This window comes from Medicago sativa, chromosome 6 (assembly GCF_051527215.1).
Source record: "Medicago sativa cultivar Bolivia chromosome 6, Bolivia_mono, whole genome shotgun sequence".
NCBI classification, from domain to species: domain Eukaryota; kingdom Viridiplantae; phylum Streptophyta; class Magnoliopsida; order Fabales; family Fabaceae; genus Medicago; species Medicago sativa.
Genome location: NC_140754.1, coordinates 12,768,091 through 12,792,704, shown reverse-complemented (window position 1 = coordinate 12,792,704; position 24,614 = coordinate 12,768,091). Strand labels below are relative to the sequence as shown.

The 24,614-nt window shown below is 34.1% G+C and overlaps 2 protein-coding genes and 1 pseudogene across 2 annotated transcripts; all 3 read left to right on the top strand.

Moving 5' to 3' along the window:
- Positions 1-3,902: 3,902 nt before the first annotated feature.
- On the top strand, positions 3,903-6,418 carry LOC146912933 (glucan endo-1,3-beta-D-glucosidase-like). Its single transcript, XM_085716241.1, has one exon. It carries the CDS (start codon positions 4,093-4,095, stop codon positions 6,115-6,117), a length of 2,025 nt encoding a protein of 674 aa, XP_085572367.1. The 5' UTR covers positions 3,903-4,092; the 3' UTR covers positions 6,118-6,418.
- Positions 6,419-9,794: 3,376 nt separating this feature from the next.
- Positions 9,795-16,123, top strand: LOC146912932 (uncharacterized; annotated as a pseudogene).
- Positions 16,124-16,944: 821 nt separating this feature from the next.
- Positions 16,945-19,751, top strand: LOC146912931 (glucan endo-1,3-beta-D-glucosidase-like). The gene has a single exon (XM_085716235.1). It carries the CDS (start codon positions 17,632-17,634, stop codon positions 19,612-19,614), a length of 1,983 nt encoding a protein of 660 aa, XP_085572361.1. The 5' UTR covers positions 16,945-17,631; the 3' UTR covers positions 19,615-19,751.
- The last annotated feature ends 4,863 nt before the right edge of the window (positions 19,752-24,614 follow it).

The window sequence follows — 24,614 nt, the reverse complement described above, 5'->3', positions numbered from 1 at the left end:
CTTCTATTTTATTTTTGTTTTCAAATATTTTTGTTTTTTCATGTTGACAACATGTGTATCAATCGAATAGATAGCCTTCTAAATTATTAAGACGCCAACGCTACATCTCCCTGATTTCACCTTACAACTCTTTGTGGAAGCAGACATATCCAATATGGGAGTGGACGGCGTACTAATGCAGGATAGTCATCGCTTTCTTTAGCAAGGAATTGGATAACCTTCTAAAATATTAAGAATTATGAAAATTTTATTTACAGATTATCACAAACAACTTAAAATAAATTTGTGACCACACAATGCGCGAGTCTAAGTCTAGTTTCTCGATATTTATCCTTTTGGTTATAACTCTCTTCTTTCTTACAAAGCGGACAAACATATCATTTATTTAGTAGCTCGCATTTGGTCCTATCAAGCATGCACCTAACAAGTAGGCATAATTTCAAAAGCGTAACAAGTAGAAAGAGTTTCTTGAAATATAAGATCGCAGAGTATGCCTCATATTTTCTGGTGAGTGAGTGGAGCTGAAAGCACAACGAAAATGGCGAGAGCATCTCCCTTTGGGCAAGGCTGAAGCCTTCGCCGCGACATGGTTCTAAGGTAAACTCCAAGTATTCCATAATAAAACAGCGACTCATCTATTGTTAGAGACATAGACAGAATTAGATGAACTTCGTGATTAGTATATATAGTTTAGTTTGCATGTTCTAACTGTTGTCAATATAGAGAATAAAAAAATAGCAAACGAGACCAACAATAGTGGCTAGGGTTTCCAATTCCATTAGAATGACAAAATCATAGCATTTGAAATAAGGATTACAAAATATTATATAACAATACCTAAAGGACTTTATACGAACTTAAGACCATAAATGGCTCAATAGCATAAAGCCCATAGTAGAGGTGGATTAATAGTAGAGGTGGATTCATGTTCTAACTCGTTGACTAATCTTTTGTGGTGGATTCATAGTAGAGGTGAAGGTGGTGATGATGAATAAGAAATATTTGGTTACCTACCATTTTAGTTTTTACTGCTAAAATGAGAGTAAATTTGTTGTTATAATTTCATTTCATGTATTGTATCATAATTCCTTTTGCTTTTGTATCATAGATTCCTTACATGAATTAAAAATAGTTGTGTGCTATGACGTTGGTATTCAATTCATATTGCCAGATTGTCTTGTTTTATTCCCATTTTGTCAAACAAATATATAAAAAGACCACAATAGTATAGTATTTGTTAGTATATTTTATCAGGGTTGTGAAGGGGATTCATACTTTATAATCGTGTTGGTGTTTGATAATAATTTATTAGGCATTTATGGTTTTAAGTTAGTAGAGTCCTTTAAGCATTGTTATATATTATTGTAACCCTTATTTTCAAATACTATGATTTTGTCGTTTTAACGGAAACCCTAGCTACCGTTGTTAGTCTCGTTTGCTATTTTTATTATCTATATTGTTAACAATTAGAACAGGCAAACTAAACTATATAGTATTGGAACCGGAAAGTATTTGGGCATGCCATCCATGATTTGGCGAAACAAGAGGGAAGTTTTCGGGTATCTCAGAGACAAGGTATGGAGGAAAATTCAACAATGGTCCCGTAAGCATCTTTCAAAAGCAGGACGAGAGGTTTTGATCAAATCTATGACACAAGCAATTCCCACATTAACAACAGATACTATCGTAACTTGGATTTACAAAGCTAGATATTGTCCAAGGACTAATTTTTTGGGGGCCCGTCTAGGCCATAGCCCAAGTTTTATTTCGCGTAGTATATTTGCTTCACATGTGTTAGTTAAAGGAGGTCAAAGGTGGAGGGTTGGTAACGGGAAGGGTATATCGATTTGGAAAGACCCTTGGCTGCGTACGGATGGAAACTCATACATCTCAACTTCAGTAGTACAGGGAACCGAACATTGGAAGGTGGCAGATATGATGGTTACACAAGGTCAAAGTTGGAATTGTGGGATTGTTAATTCACTATTGAATGACAGAGACAGAGGAGATTCTAAAAGTCCCCATATCAAATCCGGAGGGGGAAGACAAGCTTATTTGGAAGTTTAATAAAAAAAGGTTTCTACACGGTAAAGTCGGCCTATAGATATGCAATGGAAAGTTTAATTGATAATGAGGAGTGTCGGATATCGGGAGATTGGATGAGAATGTGGAACTTACAGCAGCCTCAATGAGTCAAAGTGTTCCTCTAGCGGGCTCTTGGGGAAGTTTTACCAACGTGTATGCGACTCCAAGATAGAGGAGTTCCATGTACAGATTGCTGCCCTCATTGCGAGAATAGTTACAAAAATGATTGGCACTTGTTTATAGGTTGCGAGGCTGCCAAACAAGTGTGCAAGTTGCTGGCTTGTGGGAATTAGTAAGAGACACTGCTGCTTCTGTTTCTAACCTTGCAGAATAAATTTTTCTGTTATTGTGCAGGGGTTCCGATAAAACATGTCAAGATATCGCGATGATGTTACTGTGTTTACGGCGTCGAAGGAATGATAAAGTGTAGGAAGGTGATATGAAAGAAGTATGGCTGGCTGTGCATTTAGCGGGAGACATGCTGCACCAATGGAAGGCTGTTCGCAATAGAAAATTACAGGAAGGGGAGACCGTGACAGAAGTTGTACAGCGATGGCAACCTCCAGAGGAAGATTAAGTCAAATGCAACATTGATGCAGCTCTTTTTGTTGAACAACGGTGTTTTGGTATCGGTATGTGCATTAGGAACTCTCGTGGTCATGTCATAAAAGCGCAATCCAAGTGGTATGAGGGTGTTCCATCTCCACCGGAAGCAGAGTTGTTAGGCTTAAGAGATGCTATTTTATGGCTTGGTAATTTAGGCCTATCAAAAGTGCATATGCAGGATTATGTTACAACAACATCCAAACTTTAAGATAAGTTTTGTTAAGAGACAAGCGAATTGTTTCGCCCATAGTCTAGCAAAGGCGTCAAAATTGTATGCTCGTCACCAGGTCTTTGATTTGATTTCATCTTGTATTTCTACCATTGTGATCAATAAAATAATATGAGTTATTGTTGTTAAAAAAAAAAAGATTAAAAGTAGTTTCTTTTAATCCTTATTTTGCACTGGTGTTTATTCAGCATGCATTTGGTCCTAACAAACACTTAAATTAAACTCACAAGCGTGGACAGCTTAACTGAAACTTGTCCAATACTTTATGCAGTGTCACCTTTTAATCTATTATTAATTCAACAATGTTTACAATTATGTTTTGTCATGTGTTACATTTTCTATTGTCAGAGCATAATACTCTCCAAGTATATACAATAATTAATTTCTACATGTAATACAAGAAAAGTTACTGAGTAGTACATTCTGTTAAGGTTCATTTTCAACAAAATCATGAGATTTACTTGTTTGTAACATTCACTTTCATTTTAACATCATAAAAAAGAAAAAGAAAAAAATCACTTTCATTTGGATTCATTTATAAAGGATTAATGTCTCTATCATGTATTTTGTCCTCCTTAAAGAATTGGTCACATTCATGTACCTTACCTTAAACTTTAATCAATCTTTAAATCCTCTTTATGTTCACCCTTTACACACACTTTGTCCAAAAAAACCAATCAACTTGTGCTATAATTTAATTGACAATTCCAATATTATATAGTCAACTAGACTACCATATACAATCATACATAAATCACCTAAATTACTCAAATCCCACCATCTCAGACTCAAATTTCCTACAACATAACAGTCTTGCAAATTGAAGACAATTTGATCAAAATCGGACGATTCAGATTCAAAACTTGACAAATAAATCAAAAATATTATGAACAATTAATCAAAATTAAATGACTAAGATCTTTTTGCAGTCAATATTGGACTAGCTATATAAAGAAACCATTCTCTATTATCCTACAACTCATACCAATTTAATAATATATCAAGCAAGTTGTAGATAGAGTAGTTGCCAATGTTGATAATAATGATAATGATAAGAAACAAGGTAAGAAAGAAATTCACTCAACACACATAACCATCAAACACTATAAAACTCATGATCCATTTACTACTACAATAACCATCAAAGGCCATTACCATCATAAACACACACCATGTCTTCTACTATCAACAAGAACAAACCTTTTCTATTCCCACAAGGTAATTCCACTGTCCTCCCTGACCCCTCCAAATTCTTCTCTCCAAATCTGCTATCCACACCCCTCCCTACAAACTCTTTCTTCCAAAACTTTGTTCTCAACAATGGTGATGCACCTGAATACTTTCATCCTTACCTCATCAAATCATCAAACTCATCACTTTCTGTCTCGTACCCTACTCGCTCTTCGAATTCTGCTGTCATATCCCAAGTTTTCCACAATGATCTCACCATAACTTCTAATCAGCAGAATACCAAACAAAGTTCTAATGGAAAACATATAATCTCTTCTTATAGTGATCTCAGTGTTACCTTAGATATCCCTTCTTCAAATCTCAGTTTCTTTCTTGTTAGAGGAAGTCCTTATTTGACTTTTTCTGTAACAAAACCAACCCCTCTTTCCATTTCCACCATTCATGCCATTACTTCTTTCTCTTCAAATAGCTCCCTTACCAGGTTCAAGTTTCAACTTAACAATGGTCAAACATGGATACTATATGCTTCCTCACCAATCAAGTTGAGTCATTTTACTTCACAGATCATTTCTGACAACTTTTCCGGCATAATTCGGATTGCTTTGCTACCCGATTCTGATTCAAAAAACGAAGCTGTTCTTGACAGATTTAGTTCTTGTCACCCTTTAGCAGGTAATGCTAAACTCAGAGAACCATTTTGTGTTGAGTATAAGTTTGAGAAGAATGGTTCAGGTGATTTGTTATTGTTAGCACACCCTCTTCATCTTCAACTTTTGTCAAAAAGTGACAGTGATGCAACTGTTCTTGATGATTTCAAGTATAAAAGCATTGATGGTGACCTTGTTGGTGTTGTTGGTGATTCATGGCTTTTGAAAACAGAACCTGTTTCAATGACTTGGCACTCAAGCAAAGGTGTAAAAGAAGAATCACGCGATGAAATTGTTTCATCGCTTTCTAAAGATGTTGAAGGTTTAAACTCATCTACAACAAAAGCAACAACATCATCTTATTTTTATGGAAAATTGATTGCAAGAGCAGCTAGGCTTGCATTGATAGCTGAAGAGGTTTTCTTCTTTGATGCTATTGAAAAAGTTAGAAACTTTTTGAAGGAAACCATTGAGCCTTGGCTTGATGGAACTTTTAATGGAAATGGATTTCTATATGATAGAAAATGGGGAGGACTTATTACTCAACAAGGTTCTAATGATGGTGGTGGTGATTTCGGTTTTGGAATTTACAATGATCATCATTTTCACTTGGGATATTTTCTTTACGCAATCGCAGTGCTTGTAAAGATCGATCCATCATGGGGTAGGAAGTATAAGGCTCAAGCCTATTCACTTGTGGAAGATTTTATGAACTTAAGCATAGAATCGAACTCGAATTATACGCGTTTAAGGTGTTTCGATCTTTACAAGTTGCATTCGTGGGCCGGAGGGCTAACCGAGTTTTCAGATGGAAGGAATCAAGAGAGTACTAGTGAAGCTGTGAATGCATACTATGCTGCAGCATTGATGGGAATGGCATATGGTGATTCTCAACTAGTGTCTATTGGATCAACACTAACATCATTGGAAATTCTTGGAACTAAAATGTGGTGGCATGTTAAAAAGAATGGGAAATTGTATGAAGAAGAGTTTACAAAAGAGAATAGAATAGTGGGAGTTTTGTGGAATAATAAAAGAGATAGTGGACTTTGGTTTGCTCCAGCTGAATGGAGAGAAGCTAGGACAGGAATTCAGCTTATACCATTGGCTCCTATTTCTGAAGATTTGTTTTCAGATGTTGATTATGTTAAAGATCTTGTGGAGTGGACATTGCCTGCTTTGAATAGGGAAGGTGGTGTTGGAGAAGGATGGAAGGGATTCTTATATTCTTTGGAAGGAATTTATGATAATGAAAGTGCATTGAAGAAGATAAGAAGCTTGAATGGTTTTGATGGTGGAAACTCTTTGACTAATCTTTTGTGGTGGATTTATAGCAGAGGTGAAGGTGGTGATGAGTAGAAAAGATTTGGTTCTACTTACCATTTTGGTATTTTGGTTATCATAATTTCATTTCATGTATTGTATCTTACTTTTTGTTGTTTCAATTGTTACATGCTTGTACGCAAGAGTGTTTGGATGAGATGGTTCTGGTTTTTGTATCCCATTATACTTTTATGTGACTCGAAAAATTAGTTTTTTCAGTTGCGAGCGAAAAATACATGATTTTAAAACAAATAAATAAATGGTTGCCTACTTGTAATAATTTATGATATGAATAAATATTGTTATGTACCTTTCATTTATTTTTGGTACATGAACACATGATGGCTTTTGTATTCAATTCATTGCAAGTTGTTTTGTGACAGGACATGATGAGTTTGTTAGGATAATGTGGAGTAATAACAAAGTAGGAGCCTCTTTTGACTTTTTTGATGCCTTTGTTTGGAAATATTCATTTTTAGTTAAAGGTATTATTTAAAAATATTGACTCAAACAAAAGAAAAAGACAAGAATATTATTCAAAAACAGTAAAATATTATTAAAAAAAACACACACACAAGAATATATCAATTGATTACAAAGTTCTTTTGTTAAAAAAAAATAATAATTTGATTACAAAGTTCGGTTAATTGTGTCTACTTTTTATCACCAAAATTACTTGTAGTCGTCAATTATGCGATATTTAGATTATTAACTTTCCACTAAAGAAAAAAAAAAAAGGTATAAACTTTGTTTAAATACTATTGTGGGGACTTCACCCTCACACCCCAACCCTCTTAATCATAACCCAACACACAAATGGACAAAACCTAAGTGGTTATATTTGGTATAGAAAAAACGATTAAAAAGTCAAATAATACTTAATCGGTATAAATATAAGGTGTTGGACAACCTTTTAGTTGTCAACTTATCGTTACACCTAAAGAAAATAGAAAAGTCAAAAAATAAAATGCGCCAAAATAAAACGATGCTACACTCCAAACAAACAAACAGAAATCGGATCAACGTTGCTACACTCCAAAATAAAACGATGCTACACTCCAAACAGAAATCGGATCAGTTTTCAAGTGCTGAGCCACCACCGTACCACTCTCTTGTATCAACGTGCTTTTGTTTTGAACTTCCGCAACCATCGAAAAGCTTTCTTGTGCTGCACGTACGGGTACAGTTGTGCGCCACATGATCATAGATGATCATAGAATCCACGTTAGGATTGTGTATTAACTACTCTTGTATGAGCATCATGCCAGTGCAATATATCAAGGCCGGTTTAAGATTTTTGACGGCCGGACGAATCACTAAAATTGTGTCATTTTATTTATTTGAATATCTTTCATTTTACATTTTTAGTTGTAAAAGATTCATTCATAATCAAGGAATCAAGGTTCACTAAAATCATATTTTAAATAGAAAGTTATCTATATCTATATAGTACTAATACTAAGTAACTAAAGGTTCACTACAAAATTTTGGGGTCTCCTAAAAAATGGTGCTTTAGGCTGCCACCCTAGGGACGGACCCGCCGTATGGTTGAGTGTGGCTATAGCCACAACAGATAATACCCAATTTTTTATTTATTTATATACTATACTTAAATAATGCATTATAGACAATACATTTCGTATGTTTTTAATGGTTGGTTACTTGGTCTAGTGGTAGATGTTACATTAATCTTCGCAGCATCCTGGATTCAACACTCCTTATTTACTCTCTCGTTTTTAACATTTTTTTTAAATTCTTAATATAAAAATAGGTGCAGGGAATCAAACATGTGACACATTGGTAAATGGTAAAATAGGCACTCCTAATCCGTTTTACTATTGTGGTTTCTGTGTCACAAATTCGCCTTGTTAATATATATACTTTCTTTGAAGTTTTAGTCACATCAATATCAAAAGTCTGGGTCCATCCCCATGTAAAATTATTCTATATTAACAACCAGTCATAATTTGCCACACTTTATATAAAAAACTTCTTCATGAATCAATATATTACCACTATATAAACCCAAAAAAGCCAATCCACTTGGGTTTGCTTTTGCTTGGTAGTATTGGTCTGAACTTTGTAGTGTGTTTTTCTTAACTTTTAGGTTTGATTTTTATTTTATGTCAATTTTGATAATCTTATAGAACTTTGCTTCGACTTTAAATGAGTCACGCAAGTGGATGGTAGACTGGACCCTTAGGTACCGTTTGGCCTGGCTTTTTTTCAGCTTCTCTATATTTTTAAGGAGAAGCTAGGCCAAACACAATATCAATAAAGTACATTCGAAAAAAAAGTACTTTTTTTAGAATGCATAAAATTGAATGGAATGAGCTTTAACAAAAAGTTGTTGAATGCTACTTCAAAAAACTACTTCTCCGTAATTTATTTCACAAGCACATCTCTTCAACTCACGCAGGCAACCTTTTCTTTTATTTTTTAATATTATTTTTCAATTTGTTTTTGTCTTCCATTTTTTTTTAACCGGTCCATATAATTTTTTTTAAAGGAGGATCAATTTAATTTTATTCTCTATTTTTGAAGGAATTTTATTATCTTTTTATCACATATATATTTAATTTTAATATCGTTTAATTATCACAACCTCATAAATATTTTTATTCATGTTGTCATTGAATGACACCAAATATTTTTATTCCTTTTCTTCAACCTCACAAATACACACACACACACACACACACACACACACACACACACATTAGCGTTTAGAGTAACATTTTATGTTCGTATGTCTGTTTTTTTTTTTGCTACGCTAATGCGTATAATTCTTTTAGTGTTGCGTAATGCGTACAATTATTATTTTATAAAATTTTGATTTTAATTAAAAGTACAAGTATAAATGCCTAAAAAAGTTATACTTATATATATTTTACACATTTATATTGTAACAAACTATATATGCATATCTTTTTCTTATTCAAAAAAAACTAAACATATCTTTTTCAATGACACCAACAATGTAACAAATATAATACCATATAATATAAATTCTTATCTTTTTAAATGACACCAAAAATATGATATTCTTATAACAAATTTTGTTATACAGTATAATTGGAAGAAAAAAAACTATTCTCTAGCTTAGCTCAGTTGATATAGACAATGTATAAATATATGCAAGGTCGCGGGTTCGAACCCCGGACACCACCAAAAAAATAATAAATTCAATGTTTTGTACAATATTTTGCCAAACAACTTAACTTAAAAATAACTTTAGAACTAAAAAAAAATTAAAGAAACCAAACAGCTTTAGCTTTTTCCTTAAAGAGCTTTATTTTAACTTTGTTTTAAAGTAGCTTTTAGATCGGAAAAAAGTCTGGCCAAACGGTACCTTAATATGAGTAAAAGCGGAAAACACTTTTGAATTAGAAAACAACTTTTATTTACGCAAATTTATAAAACAACTTTACACTTACATTATATATCCTTTAGTTAATATCTTAGTTTAATAATAATACATCAAGTTATTTAGATAAACAAGTTAAATTTGTATCACCAAAAGAAATATTTAAATTTGTAGTGCCAATATAATATAGATAGCTTTATGATCAAGAGTTTTGCTTTGCACCCCCTGTCAAAGGAAATAAAATATAGAGCTTCAAACCCACAATGTTAATAAAAAATGAAAGCTCAACTAGGTATGTATGTATTTATGCTCAAAGCCTCTACGGAATATAACCTAAAACGAATATATGGGTGCCATAAGAGTCCTCTCGAGTGAGATAATCAAGGCAACAAATTCAGCTGATCAAGAAATTGATTTAACTCCATGGGATCTCCAGTTCCTTCTAATAGCACCCACCAAAATAGGTCTTTTCTATGACCATTCTCTAGCAGCCAACCAAATAGAACGCCTAAAACACTTTTTATCCTCTGTCCTTGCCTTTTTCCCACCTCTCGTGGGCCGTCTCAAAATGACGGAAAACGAAGACAACACTGTTTCGTGTTCCGTCACATGCAACAATGCAGGTGTACTCTTTGTCCATGCTTCAATAGAGAACATTTGTGTTGTTGACATCCTTGGACCCACCTACCTTCCTCTTATCGTCCGTTCATTTTTTTCCTTTCAACGGGGCTAGAAACTACGAAGGCATATCAAAACCATTGCTTGCAGTGCAAGTGACTGAGTTAATTGACGGCGTCTTTATTGGCTTTAGATTCAACCATGTGGTCGCTGACGGAAAGTCCATGTGGCATTTCATTAATTCGTGGGCTGAAATTTCACGAGGTTGTTGTAATCAAATATCCAAACTCCCATCACTAGAACATTGGTTTCCAAATGGTATTCAACATCATATACGATTTTCTTTGACAATGGAGCTTCTAAATAATCACTCTAAATCATCGCAAAATCAGATGTTGAATCACTCTAATGATGAGGAACTCAACCCTTCAACGAGGTTATTCCATTTTACAAAGGAGAAAATCTTGAAATTGAAATATAAAGCCAACTTAGAGATTGGTACGAACAAAATATCTTCCTTACAAGCACTTTTAACTCACGTTTGGCGCTCTGTGGTACATTCCAAAAAACTTGACCCACAAAAAGAAGTTTACAATATGTTCCCAATAGGCGTTAGACGAAGGCTAGTTCCACCATTACCACAAGATTATTTTGGGAATGCTGTGATAGATTGTAGGGTTAGCATGAAAGCTGGTGAGTTGTTGGAAGAAGGCGGGCTTGGTAAAGGTGCTTTAGAGATGAACAAGATGATTTCTTTGCAGTCTAATGAGAAATTGAAGAATAACTACGAACGTTGGTTGAGAAATCCGAGCATTAAGATCTCTAGCACGATCAATAGTAATACATTGGCCAGTAACAGTTCCCCGTGGTTTGATATTTATGGTAATGATTTCGGATGGGGAAAACCCATTGCATGTGGTGACTTGTGTATATACCAAGTTGATGCATGTGGTGACTTGTGTATATGCTGGTGACGGAGTTCAAGCATTGGACACCACACTTGTTCATCTAGAGAGGCGAATTTCTAACCACTACACTACTTAAAAAAAAGCTTAAACAAATATAGAAGTTTTGTATTCAAATAAACAATTTTTAAACTTTTTTTTTAACTTTTAAAAGGTGGAATATAATATTTTCCAACACAACACTGTTATTTTTGTTTCATTAACTAATATTTAAGAGAGTGGTTGGTTGAAAAAATATTTTGAGGTAATATTTATTTGGATAATTAATTCGGGAATTTTTTAAGACTATGATAATTTATGAAGTATTTCGTTCAAATTGATAAATCCTGGAAGGTGGAGTTTTTATTAAAAACAATAGAAGTAAAGTATGAAAATATGAAGCCTTGTTAATCCGGCCCAAAGCGTGCAGGTTGAGTATTTTGATTTTCCATTATTCCGCATCCTTTGGAACAAAATTTACTTGTTGTATAGATTAAATGTTAAATCACAAGAGGAGTTTAGGGGATCACCCTCGTTGGTTGAAAAGCAACCGCTTAAGCGAGAAAGACACCATCTTTAAGCCAAACCCTTAAACCACTAACGAGTTCTTTAAGAACACTTTTAAAGAACTCATAAAAGAAATTTTGCGTTAAAAATACAAGTCAAACACATAAAAGTCATAACTACACAATTTTCAATATAAAAATTACTACTTTTAGATGCTTAAATAATGCCTTAAGAACACTTGTTAGCATTTTTCGAATAAATTTTATCAAAATATTATTTTAGTTCTTCATTTTTTATTACTATTAAATTCAAATTTTACTAAAAAAATTAAAGGTCTACCTTTAGAACTTTTTTTTTCCACATTACATACCTTTGCAAAATTATTCAAATTTTTTTTTGTTTGCATGGAATAAAAATTTGAGATATAATAAGACAAAATGATAGTTCAGGAAACAGCTGCTGTAACAAGCATGCAGTATCCTAAGAACTCTAGCTAGGTCATAGAGCAGATATTAAAGATAATCCTTATTATCTAATCCTAAACTACAATGTAAACAAAACTTCTAAAACCCTAATCCTATGTTTTGAGCGGGAAACTAATGACTTAACTTCACTTAATGAGATTTTTGAATTTCAAATCCCTTTACTAAGCTTTGTAACCTAAACCTGATGAAAATGGCGTGCACATTTTCAATGACCAAGTTATAAATGTGTGTGTATATTTCCCATGCACATTTAAACGGCTGTGCAGCAATGTGTAGGATGAAGTTCCCATACAAAGTTAAAAGTAACATTGTAAATGACAAATATAATCTAAGATGCAGTTCCAATGCAAAAAAGGCGCCCCATTATCATTATCATTATATCACACGGCTCAAAGCCTACAAGGCTACAACAACAACTAATTCCATTTTTTTTCCTCACAAAGTTAATCACCGCTCTTCTCTCTCATTTTCTCTTATTTGTTGCGCTTCTCTTCTCTTAGTCCATGCTCTGCTTTTCTTCATCCTCAATGGCTCCACTTCCGGCCACTTCCGGTAAACCGTTATGAGACCGTGAGTGGAGAGTGAACATATCCAGCAGAGAATCTCACATCAATTCCAGATCTCTATGCAACTCGATCTGCTGGTTTCAACCCATGAAAATACATTGATTTTGCTGACCTAATTCCATTTCTCCAGGTATTCAATCTATCTCAATATGTTGTATGCTATTTGTTGCTAATTTGTTAATTTTAAAATTAAATATCTGGGTTTGTTTATGTTTATTTGGATTAACTTTAAATTACGTAAATTTTGTATTTTGTGGCTGTATTGGGCAAACAATGGTGATTTTGAGAATAAAAAGTGGTAAAAAGAATGGAGGGTTTTGTTTAATCAAAAGAAATTGCTAAAGAATGTTGAAATTATGGATAAAGTTATGTATTTTGACATAAACACTTCAAGAATGGTGGATGCATTTGTTGCTGTAGAATCTCTGTTGTTTTATTTGGTTGTATATCACGGTTTTTAGAATTTCTTTAGTTGCAACCTACCAATATGTGACTCTTTTGCTTTTGTTTCTCTTGGTTTTTGAATAGTAAAACTAAAGGATGTTTGCAGGACAATTATCGGAGGGATCTGATAAGTCTAAGTCTGAATTTGATGTCTTAGACTGAGAAGAATGCTTCGGAATTGAAGAAAATTATGGCTAATGAGAAAGTTGCTGATATTGTTATGGCTGATCCGAAGCGGGCTAAGAGGTGCTGTAATTAACTTATGCAACGTTTTAGTTTGTAATGTCAATATGGATGGTTAATTTGACTTGGATATTTTTTTGGGTTATTTCAAGATTTTGGCTAACAGGCAATCGGCTGTGCTTTCCAATGAGCGCAACATGCAATACATTTCAGAGCTAGAACACAAGGTTCAGACTCTGCAGACTTAAGCCACTATACTTTCTGCACAACTTACTTTGTTGCAGGTGGGAACATTTATTTATGTTTGTGAAACCATGTTTTGAGGATTATTTGAATAAGCCCGCCAAGAGCTGCCAAATTTGCAATGTTCAATGAAATTGCCTATGATTTGAGTAGTTTTACATAATTTTTCTTATTGAACATTTAGTGAAGGCATCTTTATCCCATTTTCTATTAACAAATATCTACTAATCATGAATGCTTTTAGCATATTTTGTTAAATTTGAAAATTGTTTCTTATATGTGAAATGGACAAAAGGTAGCTACATCAGTTTAGTTCTTAACACAAAAGGTAGCTATATTCGTTTAGTTCTTAACATGAGATTTCATTGTTCTAATTTATATCCTTGATAGACATCTATACTATTATTGGGTCTATCCTATACATCAATTTGACATTGTCGAAAATTAAGCTAAAATGAGAAGGGGTTGATGTAATCCATTGTCTATGTAATTTATCTCTATCAACTGTCGTTTCATGGCAAGAATATAGTGCTGATACAAGTTTTGGATTAAAATACTCATGATCATTTTTTTAGTATATTTTTTCGTTTGGAGTTTGGTGTTTATTCATAGTCCATTGACAACCTATTGTAAAAACAACTCCAGCTAAAGTTATTACTCTCTTTTTTTTTTCCACCATTTACTCTCACTTATGTTTTTAGTTTCGTCAATTTGATTTTGTGCAAGTATATCATCATTTGTTTTTGTTATTGATTAGGTAAATGTTTGTGTTTAATATTTGTTGTTATGTCAGATGTGTTCGGTCACGTGATTGAGAGGGATAACATCAGGGAAACTGATAAGAATGGCCAGAAGAGTAGGGTGATTGATCTTACTTTGAAGGATTTAGAGTAAGTTTCTTCCATTTTAACTCATTTTGAAGTTTCCCCTATAACTGCGGTCTCGACTAATACTTGATTGCGGTGCTTGGTCATTCTTTTGTGCAGAAACAATCGAATTCACTGCTCATTGTGGGGAGATTATGCTGAAAAGATGGCTGAATCCTTAGCTACAGTTGACCACTCACTCATCCACGATGATATTGATATTGCAATTTTGCAAGCAAAGAAAGTATATGGGTATAAGAGCTAATGATTGACTTTGTTGTGATACTTTTTTATAGCTGTATATTAGTTATGATACATGCTGATATGTTTATTTGTTAGGTGTCATGGGTGTTGCTAATTCCTTTTATGGAACAAAAGTCATATTGAATGAGATCGACGAGTATAAGAAGTATGACTTCGTGGTTTTGTCCAAATATTGTAGTTCATTTACAGTTGTTGTGTCATTTAAATTTTGTTTATTTGTGATTTGTTAGGATGAAGAGTGCTGCAGTTCAGTTATCTCAAGGTGTGAGTCGAGTTTCCATGCACAGCTCTATGTCATTGTCGAATGATCTGCTCAAAACAAAGAAGATGATGATTGAAAATCTGATTGAATCAAGTGAGGTAATTGTTTTGTTTATCAATGATACTGACATGGTCGCTAATTAAGTATGGTAGTTCACATACTGACGAATAATGCATGGTTGTGAGTATTGATTCATATCATATTATTAACTTATATGCGGATGTTAGAGGTGCACTGTCGTAGAAGATCACATTGTAGTTAACAATTTTTTATGTGGTCACTTCATATTTGTTAGTTACAGCTAATCTCCTAAATCGCGGTGATTATGCAATTGTCTCTTATGTTCTAGATAAAAGCATTTCCTTTATTTCCTTTAACTCATAATTATTATTACAAAGCATAATTGTCTAACTTTGCATTTCATATCCTGGAAGTTAAAGTATGCGTTCAGTGCACATAAAATATCCATATAACCTTGAATTTTAGTATAGTATATTCAGTACAATATTCAGGTAAGTTTTGATAACAGACAACAAATATTTGTAAACAGCGGTGACTGTACACATTGAATGCAGTGTTTCGTTTCGAATCCATTTTGAATAACTTATTCGCATTTTGGAAATTCCAGTAACTTATAAATCATTTTAGTTGATTAATAAAATAACCGCAATCTTTTTATTATGCTTAAAACTGCATCTAATATGCTAAAATGCGGCGAATATACAAAGAAGGCGTGTTTTGATTTCAAAAACAGACAGACAGGACACACATATTTTAACGCCGTGTCTGCATAAACTTCATACACGTTAATACATCCAACGAGAATACATACTTCTACTTCCGTTGCATTTTCTAGAAGAACGGTTTGTTCATCCCTATGCAATTTTATACAAAAGGCACGTTGTATAGCTTTTTCACATTGGTTAACAATGGACTTAATTATTATTTGCGTTTTACTATTCTTGCTCGCAAAATTCAATGCAGGTTGTCCAAGCATCTCTTCTTGCATTGTACTAAGACTTGGAATGTTTGGTCGGAAATTCAAATATGGCTAGATGTGAACTGTATTATCCCTGCTAATTTGTTTGTTCATTGGAGGTATTGAGACGACATGGTACCAAATAGGAAATAACTAAAAAGAGGAATGAGGCTTATTTGGCATACTGTAATGAGGCTTATTTGGCTTATTTGTAATGCGGTATAAAGGTGGAAGAAGTGGTGGAGGACATTAAAAAGGTTATCCTGGAGTTTGAGTTTATCGAGGCTGAAAATTCAACCGTGTTTGTTCTATGAATGGCGGTGGAATCCGAAGTGGTGCCTTGAAGTTTTACGCGGATAAGGGGGCTGTTTTTCTGGGTGCTGTCATACCTGCTGCTGCTACTGGTGCGCGGTTGACAGCAGGCATGCCTTTGGTGTTTGTTTTAATGCTGCTGTTGTGGTTGTTTTAGCAGGTGCGGCTCTGGTGTGTTGTTAGGTGTTTTTGCAGTTCTGTTGGTGATGCTTCTAATTGTATTTTGTACAATTTTTAGTTCCTGTTATGTACTGTAATATGATTATAGGGGTTTTTTTAATTGAGTTTTAGTTTGGTGGAGAGGTGCCGTCTTTTTTAAGGAACTCTTTAAGTGTACTCTTTTTCCTCCTTTGCGGGTTTAGTGCTCCTTGTGCTAGCCTTGCTTAATAATATTTGCCGATCAACAAAAAAAAACAATGTTTTTTTTTTTTTTTTAGTATTACAAAGAGGGTCAAAGGTCCATAATTATAATGTTGTTTAGTTGACTGCTATAAAATTTTCATTGTAAGAGTGAAGGATGTAATTATCTTGCAATATCCAGAGTTACATCAAGGAATGGTCTGAAGGATCTAATGATTGGTGAGAATGGTGTTAGCATGGATAGCACTTCGATTGTTGTTTACAAAGAAATTTTTTGCTATGTACCAACACGAAATCCTTTTTAACTGTATTTTTATTATTAACATTGTTTTGGCACCAAAAGCACGTTATTTTCTATCTATTTGAATGTTTTGTTTGCCGTCAATATGACCCGTGCGGCAGCACGGGTGGATGGTCTAGTATTTGACAATGAACAGTCTAAATTGCGAATGACACTAAAGTACCAAAATACTCCTAAAGTAAACAAGAATTTCTTCATGAGTATATGAAATACAAGAATAACACATATTAGTTACTTAAAGATAACACATAAATAACATAAATAATAACAATCTAGCTTCAACTAATCAACTGATTTCCAAAGAAAGATGGTTGGAAAGTTGCCAAGGTTTCCTTTCACATATTAATCTCATTGGTGTGTTTGTATTGTCATATTAATCGATTCCATTTATTTTATATTGTGTACATATAAAGTTCCATGATATAGAGGTTTTGTTTATTAACATGGTATCCTTCAAGTACCATTTTAACCTATTGTAATATATTATTGACTTCCCTTAACTTTAATTTGTGGTTCAATTCTCTTTACTCCCACACTTCCTTCTTTCTTACCTCCTAATTGAATCCTATATATTTAATTGGCTATGAACAATCTAAAACATAATTTGAGCAAAAATTCAGTTCATAAATCCATTAGCATATAGCCAGCTACTCAAACTTTCAATATAATATCACCTACATTACAAGTTGTGGAGATTGAGTAGCTGCAATGCAAATGTTGATGATAATCAAAGTTAAGGTTAATTAGAACTTTACTCATTATATAAACCCTCTCATAGTACTATTAAACTAACAAATTCATCACCAACATACTCACCAAAAATTCATAACCACTACCATCAACAAGAAAATGAGCACTCCTTTTCCAATGACAGATCCAAGTTCAACTATTATCCCAAACCCCTCCAAATTTTTCTCCCCAAAACTTCTATCTAAACCCCTCCCTACTAACTCTTTCTTCCAAAACTTTGTTCTCAACAATGGTGACCAACCTGAATATTTTCATCCTTACCTCATCAAATCATCAGACTCATCACTTTCTGTGTCATACCCTTCTTTTTCCATCACCCCTTCTGCTATATCTCAAGTTTTCATGGCTGATCTTACCATCACTTCCTCTACAAAAACGTCCAATGAGAAACATGTAGTCACTTCTTTTAGTGATCTCGGTGTCACCTTAGATATCCCTTCTTCAAATCTCACCTTCTTCCTTGTAAGAGGAAGTCCCTTTTTAACTTTCTTTGTGGCAGATTCAACACCTCTTTCCATCAATACTATTCATTCCATTCGTTCCTTTTCGTCAAATGATTCCTTTACTAAGTACACATTTAAGTTTGACAATGATCAAACATGGATTTTATACTCTTCCTTGCCAATCAAGTTAAGTCATGGCCTTTCTGAGATTAAATCTGAGGCCTTTTCTGGTGTAATTCGAATTGCTTTGTTGACGAATTCCAATTCACAAAATGAAGAAGTTCTTGACATGTTTAGTACTTGTTACCCTGTGTCTGGTGATGCTTCATTCAATGAAGCATTTACTATGGAGTATAAGTGGGAGAAGAAAGGTTCAGGTAGTGATTTGTTGATGTTAGCTCACCCTCTTCATATTCAGCTCCTTCAATCTAATAATACTGACCATAGCATCTTGGTTTTCGATGATTTTAAGTATCAAAGCATTGATGGAGACCTTGTTGGTGTTGTTGGTGATTCATGGCTTTTGGAAACTGATCCTGTTTATGTCACATGGCTTTCAACCAATGGCGTGAAGAAAGAATCTCGTGCTGAAATCGTTTCATCACTTGTAAAAGATGTTGACGGTCTAGATTCATCGAAAATAACAACAAAGGATTCTTACTCTTATGGTAAATTGATTGGAAGGGCGGCGAGGTTTGCATTGATAGCCGAAGAGGTTTCATACTTAGATGTGATTCCAAAGGTTAAGAAGTTTTTGAAAGAAACCATTGAGCCTTGGTTAGATGGAACTTTAAATGGGAATGGATTTCTACAAGATGATAAATGGGGTGGCATTGTTACCAAGCAAGGGTCTGTTGATTCTAACGCTGATTCCGGTTTCGGAATCTATAATGATCACGCTGATCACTTGGGATACTTTCTTTACGGAATTGCAGTTCTTACTAAGATTGACACTGCATGGGGTGAGAAATATAAATCTGAGGCCTATGCACTTATTAAAGATTTTATGAACTTGAACTCGGGACCAGACTCCGATGACACGCGTTTAAGACACTATGATCTTTATCATGGCCACAATCAAAGTCCAGGGTTAATTCAGTATAAAGATGGAAGAAACCATAAGAGCACAAGTCAAGCTGCAAATGCATATTATTCGGCAGCATTGATGGGCTTGGCATATAACGACGCAGACCTTTTTATCCTTGGATCGACACTTTTAGCTTTTGGAATTAAAGCAGCTCAAATGTGGTGGCATATAAAAGAAGGAGGAAAACTATATGCCGAAGAGTTTACAAAAGCGAACAGGATCATGGGATTTCTATGGTCTAACAAGAGAGAAAGTGGACTTTGGTTTGCTCCACCTGAATATAGAGAATGTAGACTCGGAATTCAGCTCTTACCATTGCTTCCTATTTCGGAAGTATTGTTCTCTGATGTTGAATATGTGAAGCAACTTGTTGAATGGACATTACCAGCTTTGAAAAGGGGTGGTGTTGAAGAAGGATGGAAAGGGTTTGTGTATGCTTTACAAGGAATTTATGATAAGGAAACTGCATTGAAGAATATAAGAAATTTAAAAGGATTTGATGAGGGAAACTCATTGACTAATCTCTTGTGGTGGATTTATAGTAGAGAATGAAAGACACTGCTTGTCTGGTTTGATTATTACATCCTATATATGTATAAAAATAAGTTCAATGTATAAGAAGAAAACTATAATAAAGTTGCATGCATAAAATATAATCATGCAATATACTTTGTGTATATTATATCCTATGGTGAATCATGATTTATACAGACAGCACCACTATTGACTAAATGGGAAGCACTTCAAACAAAATAATAGACATGAGCCAATCATGATCCAAATTTAACTACAATTTAAACGAGTTCGCCAAATCATGAGAGTTGGTTTTAATTATCATATCTCTAAAATGTATACATTCACTGCAGAATGACGTATCTATTAGTATAGAAGAGAATCAGATACCAGTATCTTATGTGTTGTGAAAGTGACTCAAAATTGGAGTTTGGAGGCCAAAATTGATGTTTGCTGAAAGTACAAATCGGTGGCCGATTTGGAAAATCGGTGGCCGATTTTGGCTGCCTTTTGGGAGGCTTTCTGTTCGGGAAAAATCGGTGGCCGATTTGGAAAATCGGTGGCCGATTTCGCGTGCTGTTATTTTTCAGAAACGTATTTTTGGGCCAGATTTGTTACAATTTTTGGGAGTTTCTTTTACTATAAATATAGGCCTTGTATCAGACTATTTTGAGAGAGATAGAGGGGGCTGAAACAAGGGTTTAGAAATCAAACTAGGGTTTGTATAGAGTTTGTCTCTTGGCAACAAACTAGGGTTTGAAGGTTGATTCACCTTGGGAAACACTATTAGGATTGAGTCTCTTGGTTACGGGAAGAGGCTGGGATTTGGGTAGAATTAGGCGGGAGACTTATTCTTGTAACCCATTGAAATCTCTTTTGTAACGTTACTCATCATATAGTGGAACGGAGGGCTGCTCTCTCCCCCAGACTAGGTCAATTTGGACCGAACTGGGTAAACAGATTCTTTTGTGTTCTCTCTGCTTTTCTCTCGCTGTTTTTCTACTTTTGCTTGTTTAATTGCAATTCACTTTGATATTGGTTGCTTAATTATCCCTTGCTCCACACATCAAGTTTGTTATTGGTGTGTTTTCTCATCGAATCCGCAACATTATGATACTTACAAATCGTATCTCGATTCCATACAAAATTGATCCCAATCCATACAAACCCCTAGTCTGTTTCTATTTGGCACACGAATATCATGTTGAATTCCGATTTGCTATGATGAATCCTGGTTCATTCTGATGAATCATTACCAAGATTTAGTGTATCCAGATTCTTTTTTTGTCAACTTTGTGTAGTCGGCCTTTTTTTCATTTGATTTATGACTCGAATCTTGATTTATTTTGAGGTTCACATATATGATCCAAATATGGCGGTATAGATTGGCAATTTTATCATTTTTCATTTCAGGTGCAATGTACGCAGAGAATCCAAATACGATAACAAAAATGTATTTCATAGCATCATAAGAAAGTTTTGAATCAACGTTATTAAACTTGAATCAGTGATCACATCAATTGACATGCTAAAACAATAATTTCAGTAATTCACATAGCAAGGAAAGTGCTAACTCATGCTCTATATCTGGTAGGCTTTATAGTTCTGATAATAATTTGTGAAAGTTTATAGCTTAGTTAAACTTCCCTTAACTAGTTTATAGGTCATGAATGTTTGATAATAATTCTTGTTGACTAGTTTATAGTTTATAGTTCTGATAATAATTCTTGTTGACAGAAATAGCTACTAATGCAAGAATTATTACAACTTCATAACTTATTTTCTTTTTGAATATCATATTTGAAATCACTAACAATGAGAAATTCCTTCTCTTTATCACTTCTGCTAAGAATCCACCATAAGAGATTAGTCAATGAATTTCCATCATCATAAATTTCTTGCAATGCATGAACAAAACCTTTCCATCCTTCTTCAACACCTTCCCTATTTAAAGCAAGCAATGTCCACTCGACAAGTTCCTTCACATAATCAACATCTGAAAACAAGACTTCAGAAATAGGAACCAATGGTAAGAGTTGAATACCAAGCCTACATTCTTTCCAAGCATCATGAGCAAACCATAATCCACGGTTGATAAGGTGACATGATTGATGTTAGATTGACAAAACAATATGATTTAAGTTTTGAGGCACGTACATATATTTTATGCTTGATATCAATCAAATCACTATCTTAGACGTTACAGCAAGGAGTTTTGTGAACTTCGGACGATTTGTTTTAAGTATTTGGTCAATGTAGTTCATTGTAGAACTTGACTTCTTCATCTATAACAGTGTTAAGTATAATACTCCCTCCGGTCCTAAATATAAAGGGTGCGACAATCGAGCGAACGTAGTGGCACGAAACCTCAAGTACTCCCTCCGGTCCTAAATATAAGAGAAAAAAAAAATAGGTTCATTGAATTATTAATGTATTTGGACTATAACATAAACTAAATACATTATTTATTTAATGAATTTGAAAAGAAAAAAAATCTTCTCTTATATTTAGAACCGGAGAGAGTATTCTTGTGAATATAGGATTAGGATCAATGTTCCCAACTTGAGTTCACGAATTTAGCAAATTGGTATCTTGAGTTAAAGTATAGTATATTCTTGTGAAAATGCAAGAACTAAAAAACAACAACGCACTACATTTTACAACAAAACACAAAGGTTTATCGCATCACACAAAGTCATCAAAGTCCACATAATAACAATAGGCAAGAAAACGTTAACATATGAATTAATTTGATCCCACCAAGAATCAAACTCGAGAATTCATTAACGATTTGAGCACAATCACTTGGTTTAACGAAAAGTATATTGTTTTGATATTATATATCAATATGATGATTGTAGCTTATTTAAACTATTTCAACCATTTCTTTGCCAGCCACATTGTCACATCATGGTTCCTCTAGGGAATCTAGTGGAAGTTACAATGTGCAAAATTGAAGTTTGAATCCTACCAAAAAAAAGTTATTCATTCGACACGTCTCAAATATAATTATTTCAATTTGAAAGAGTCCATGTAGAAAAATAACGAAAACCCAATTTTTTCTAACTACATTTACGTAAAATAGATAAAACATTGAAGTTATGGAAGAAAAAAAAATTCAAATAAAAAGCTTTTAAAATCAAATCGAATAGAATTAAATTATGGGTTAAATATGTTTTTAGTCCCCGTAAATTCATAAGTTTTCATGTTTAGTCCTTGTAAAATTTTAATGGTAATTTTAGTTCTTAATAATATTGTAATTTGTAAGAATAGTCCCTACTTTGAAAACTGTTTTAAAAAATGGATACTTTTGGTCCTCCTAAATAGTTCCTGTAAAATACAAATAGATACTAAAAGTGAATAATTTTTTTTTTAAAGACTAAACTTTAAAACTTATAATTTTATAAATACCAAAAACTCATTTAACCCTTAAATCCTTTATAACAATAGACATGCATGCATGGATCTCTCTGTCTCTCATATCAATTCATAACACGCAAAATACACTATTTAAATAGTTTGATATCTATTTGTTTTAGAGTTAATTATTGTGTCTTTACACGGTTACGGTTGGTGTTTTCCTTGTTGAGTGAACGCAAAGAGAAAATAAAAAGCTCAAATAGGATGCATGACATCCCTGACTTGGAAGCCAATTTTCTCCAAATTACTCTTAAATATGGAGTATATATACAATACGGCTGCCGCAAATTTTTTATTGGGTAAAATATGCTTTTCGTCCCTGTAATTAGGGGTCATTTGAATTTTCGTCCCTGAGCTTACTAATCCTCCCATCTTGTCCCTGTAATTATTAATCATTTGAGATTTCATCCTAATTACAAAATTTTGCTGAGGTGGAGGGTAATTAGTGACGTGGCATGTGTTTAATGGATTTGTGTCAGGACACGTCAGCTGTGGGGCGGGGCAATGACATTTTTGCCCCTCTCTTCTTCTTTTCTTCTTTCCCTCCTCTTTCCTCTTCTTTCCTCTCTTCTTTCCTCTTCGTTCTTCTTTCCTCTTCTTTCCTCTCTTCTTTTCTTCCACCACCACCAATTTCTGATCTGTTCCATGTCCACCACCATCTTTTCTTCTTGTTTGCCCCTGCCTCCATCTTTTCTTCTTTCCCTCATATTCTCCATCGAAGCTAAAACTGTTCTTCCTCCAACTCTTCTTCTCCATCGAAGCCTCCAACTCTTCTTCTCCATCGAAGCTTTCACTGTTAATCCCTCACCTCATCTCAGTTCTGCTTCAGTTTGCAAATGTCAACAGGTAACACCAGTACAGGGTACTCGTATGGATCTTATTACGGTAATTTCGAAACTTCCCGTGGAATGCTCCCACTGTGCCGTTGTGAGTTGCCCATGGTCATCTACATTTCCAACACAAGTGCGAATCCTGGACGTCGGTTTTGGAAGTGTCGCAATTGGATGAAAAAAAAACTTGCGGTTTGTTGGTCTGGGATGATGAGCTAGATCCGGGTACAAGGCCAATGGTTGCTGTGACATCTAGGATGGCGGAGACATCTAGGAGGCCGGTTGAGGAAGAAGTGGAGTCTAAACAAAATAAGTGTAATTGTGTTGAAGTTATGGAAGGAATTTATGACTTGAAGAAAGAGAAGTGGAAGAAGAAGTTGTTAGCTGAGAAACAGAAAGTGGAATGGCTGAAGTGGATTATGGTGGCAAGTTGTGTCCTCTTTTGTGTGTTTTATGCAAGAAAGTGATGAATGTGGATTGCTCTGTTAGTTGTTTAAGTTAGGGTTGTAGTTGGTTGTTATGTAATGAATGTGTTTATTCTCATGAATTTGGTAGTGTTTGTTTAGGCTTTATGCTTTAAGTTGTTAAGTGTTGTAATTTAATATCAATGACTGTGTTGTATTTCAATCTATATGAATTGTAATGTGATTGCAACAAAGTGTTTAAGCTTGTGTTTTTACATAATCAAAATATGGTGTATCCCATGATTGCAACAAAGTGTAAAAAAAGATAGTGAAAGCCATATATTGTCTTCAAAAGAAGCATAACATTTAAATAGAAGCATTAAGG

Bases quoted from the DNA above. Each gene is read 5' to 3' on its own strand.
- LOC146912933 (XM_085716241.1), top strand. From the start codon at position 4,093: ATGTCTTCTACTATCAACAAGAACAAACCTTTTCTATTCCCACAAGGT.
- LOC146912931 (XM_085716235.1), top strand. From the start codon at position 17,632: ATGAGCACTCCTTTTCCAATGACAGATCCAAGTTCAACTATTATCCCA.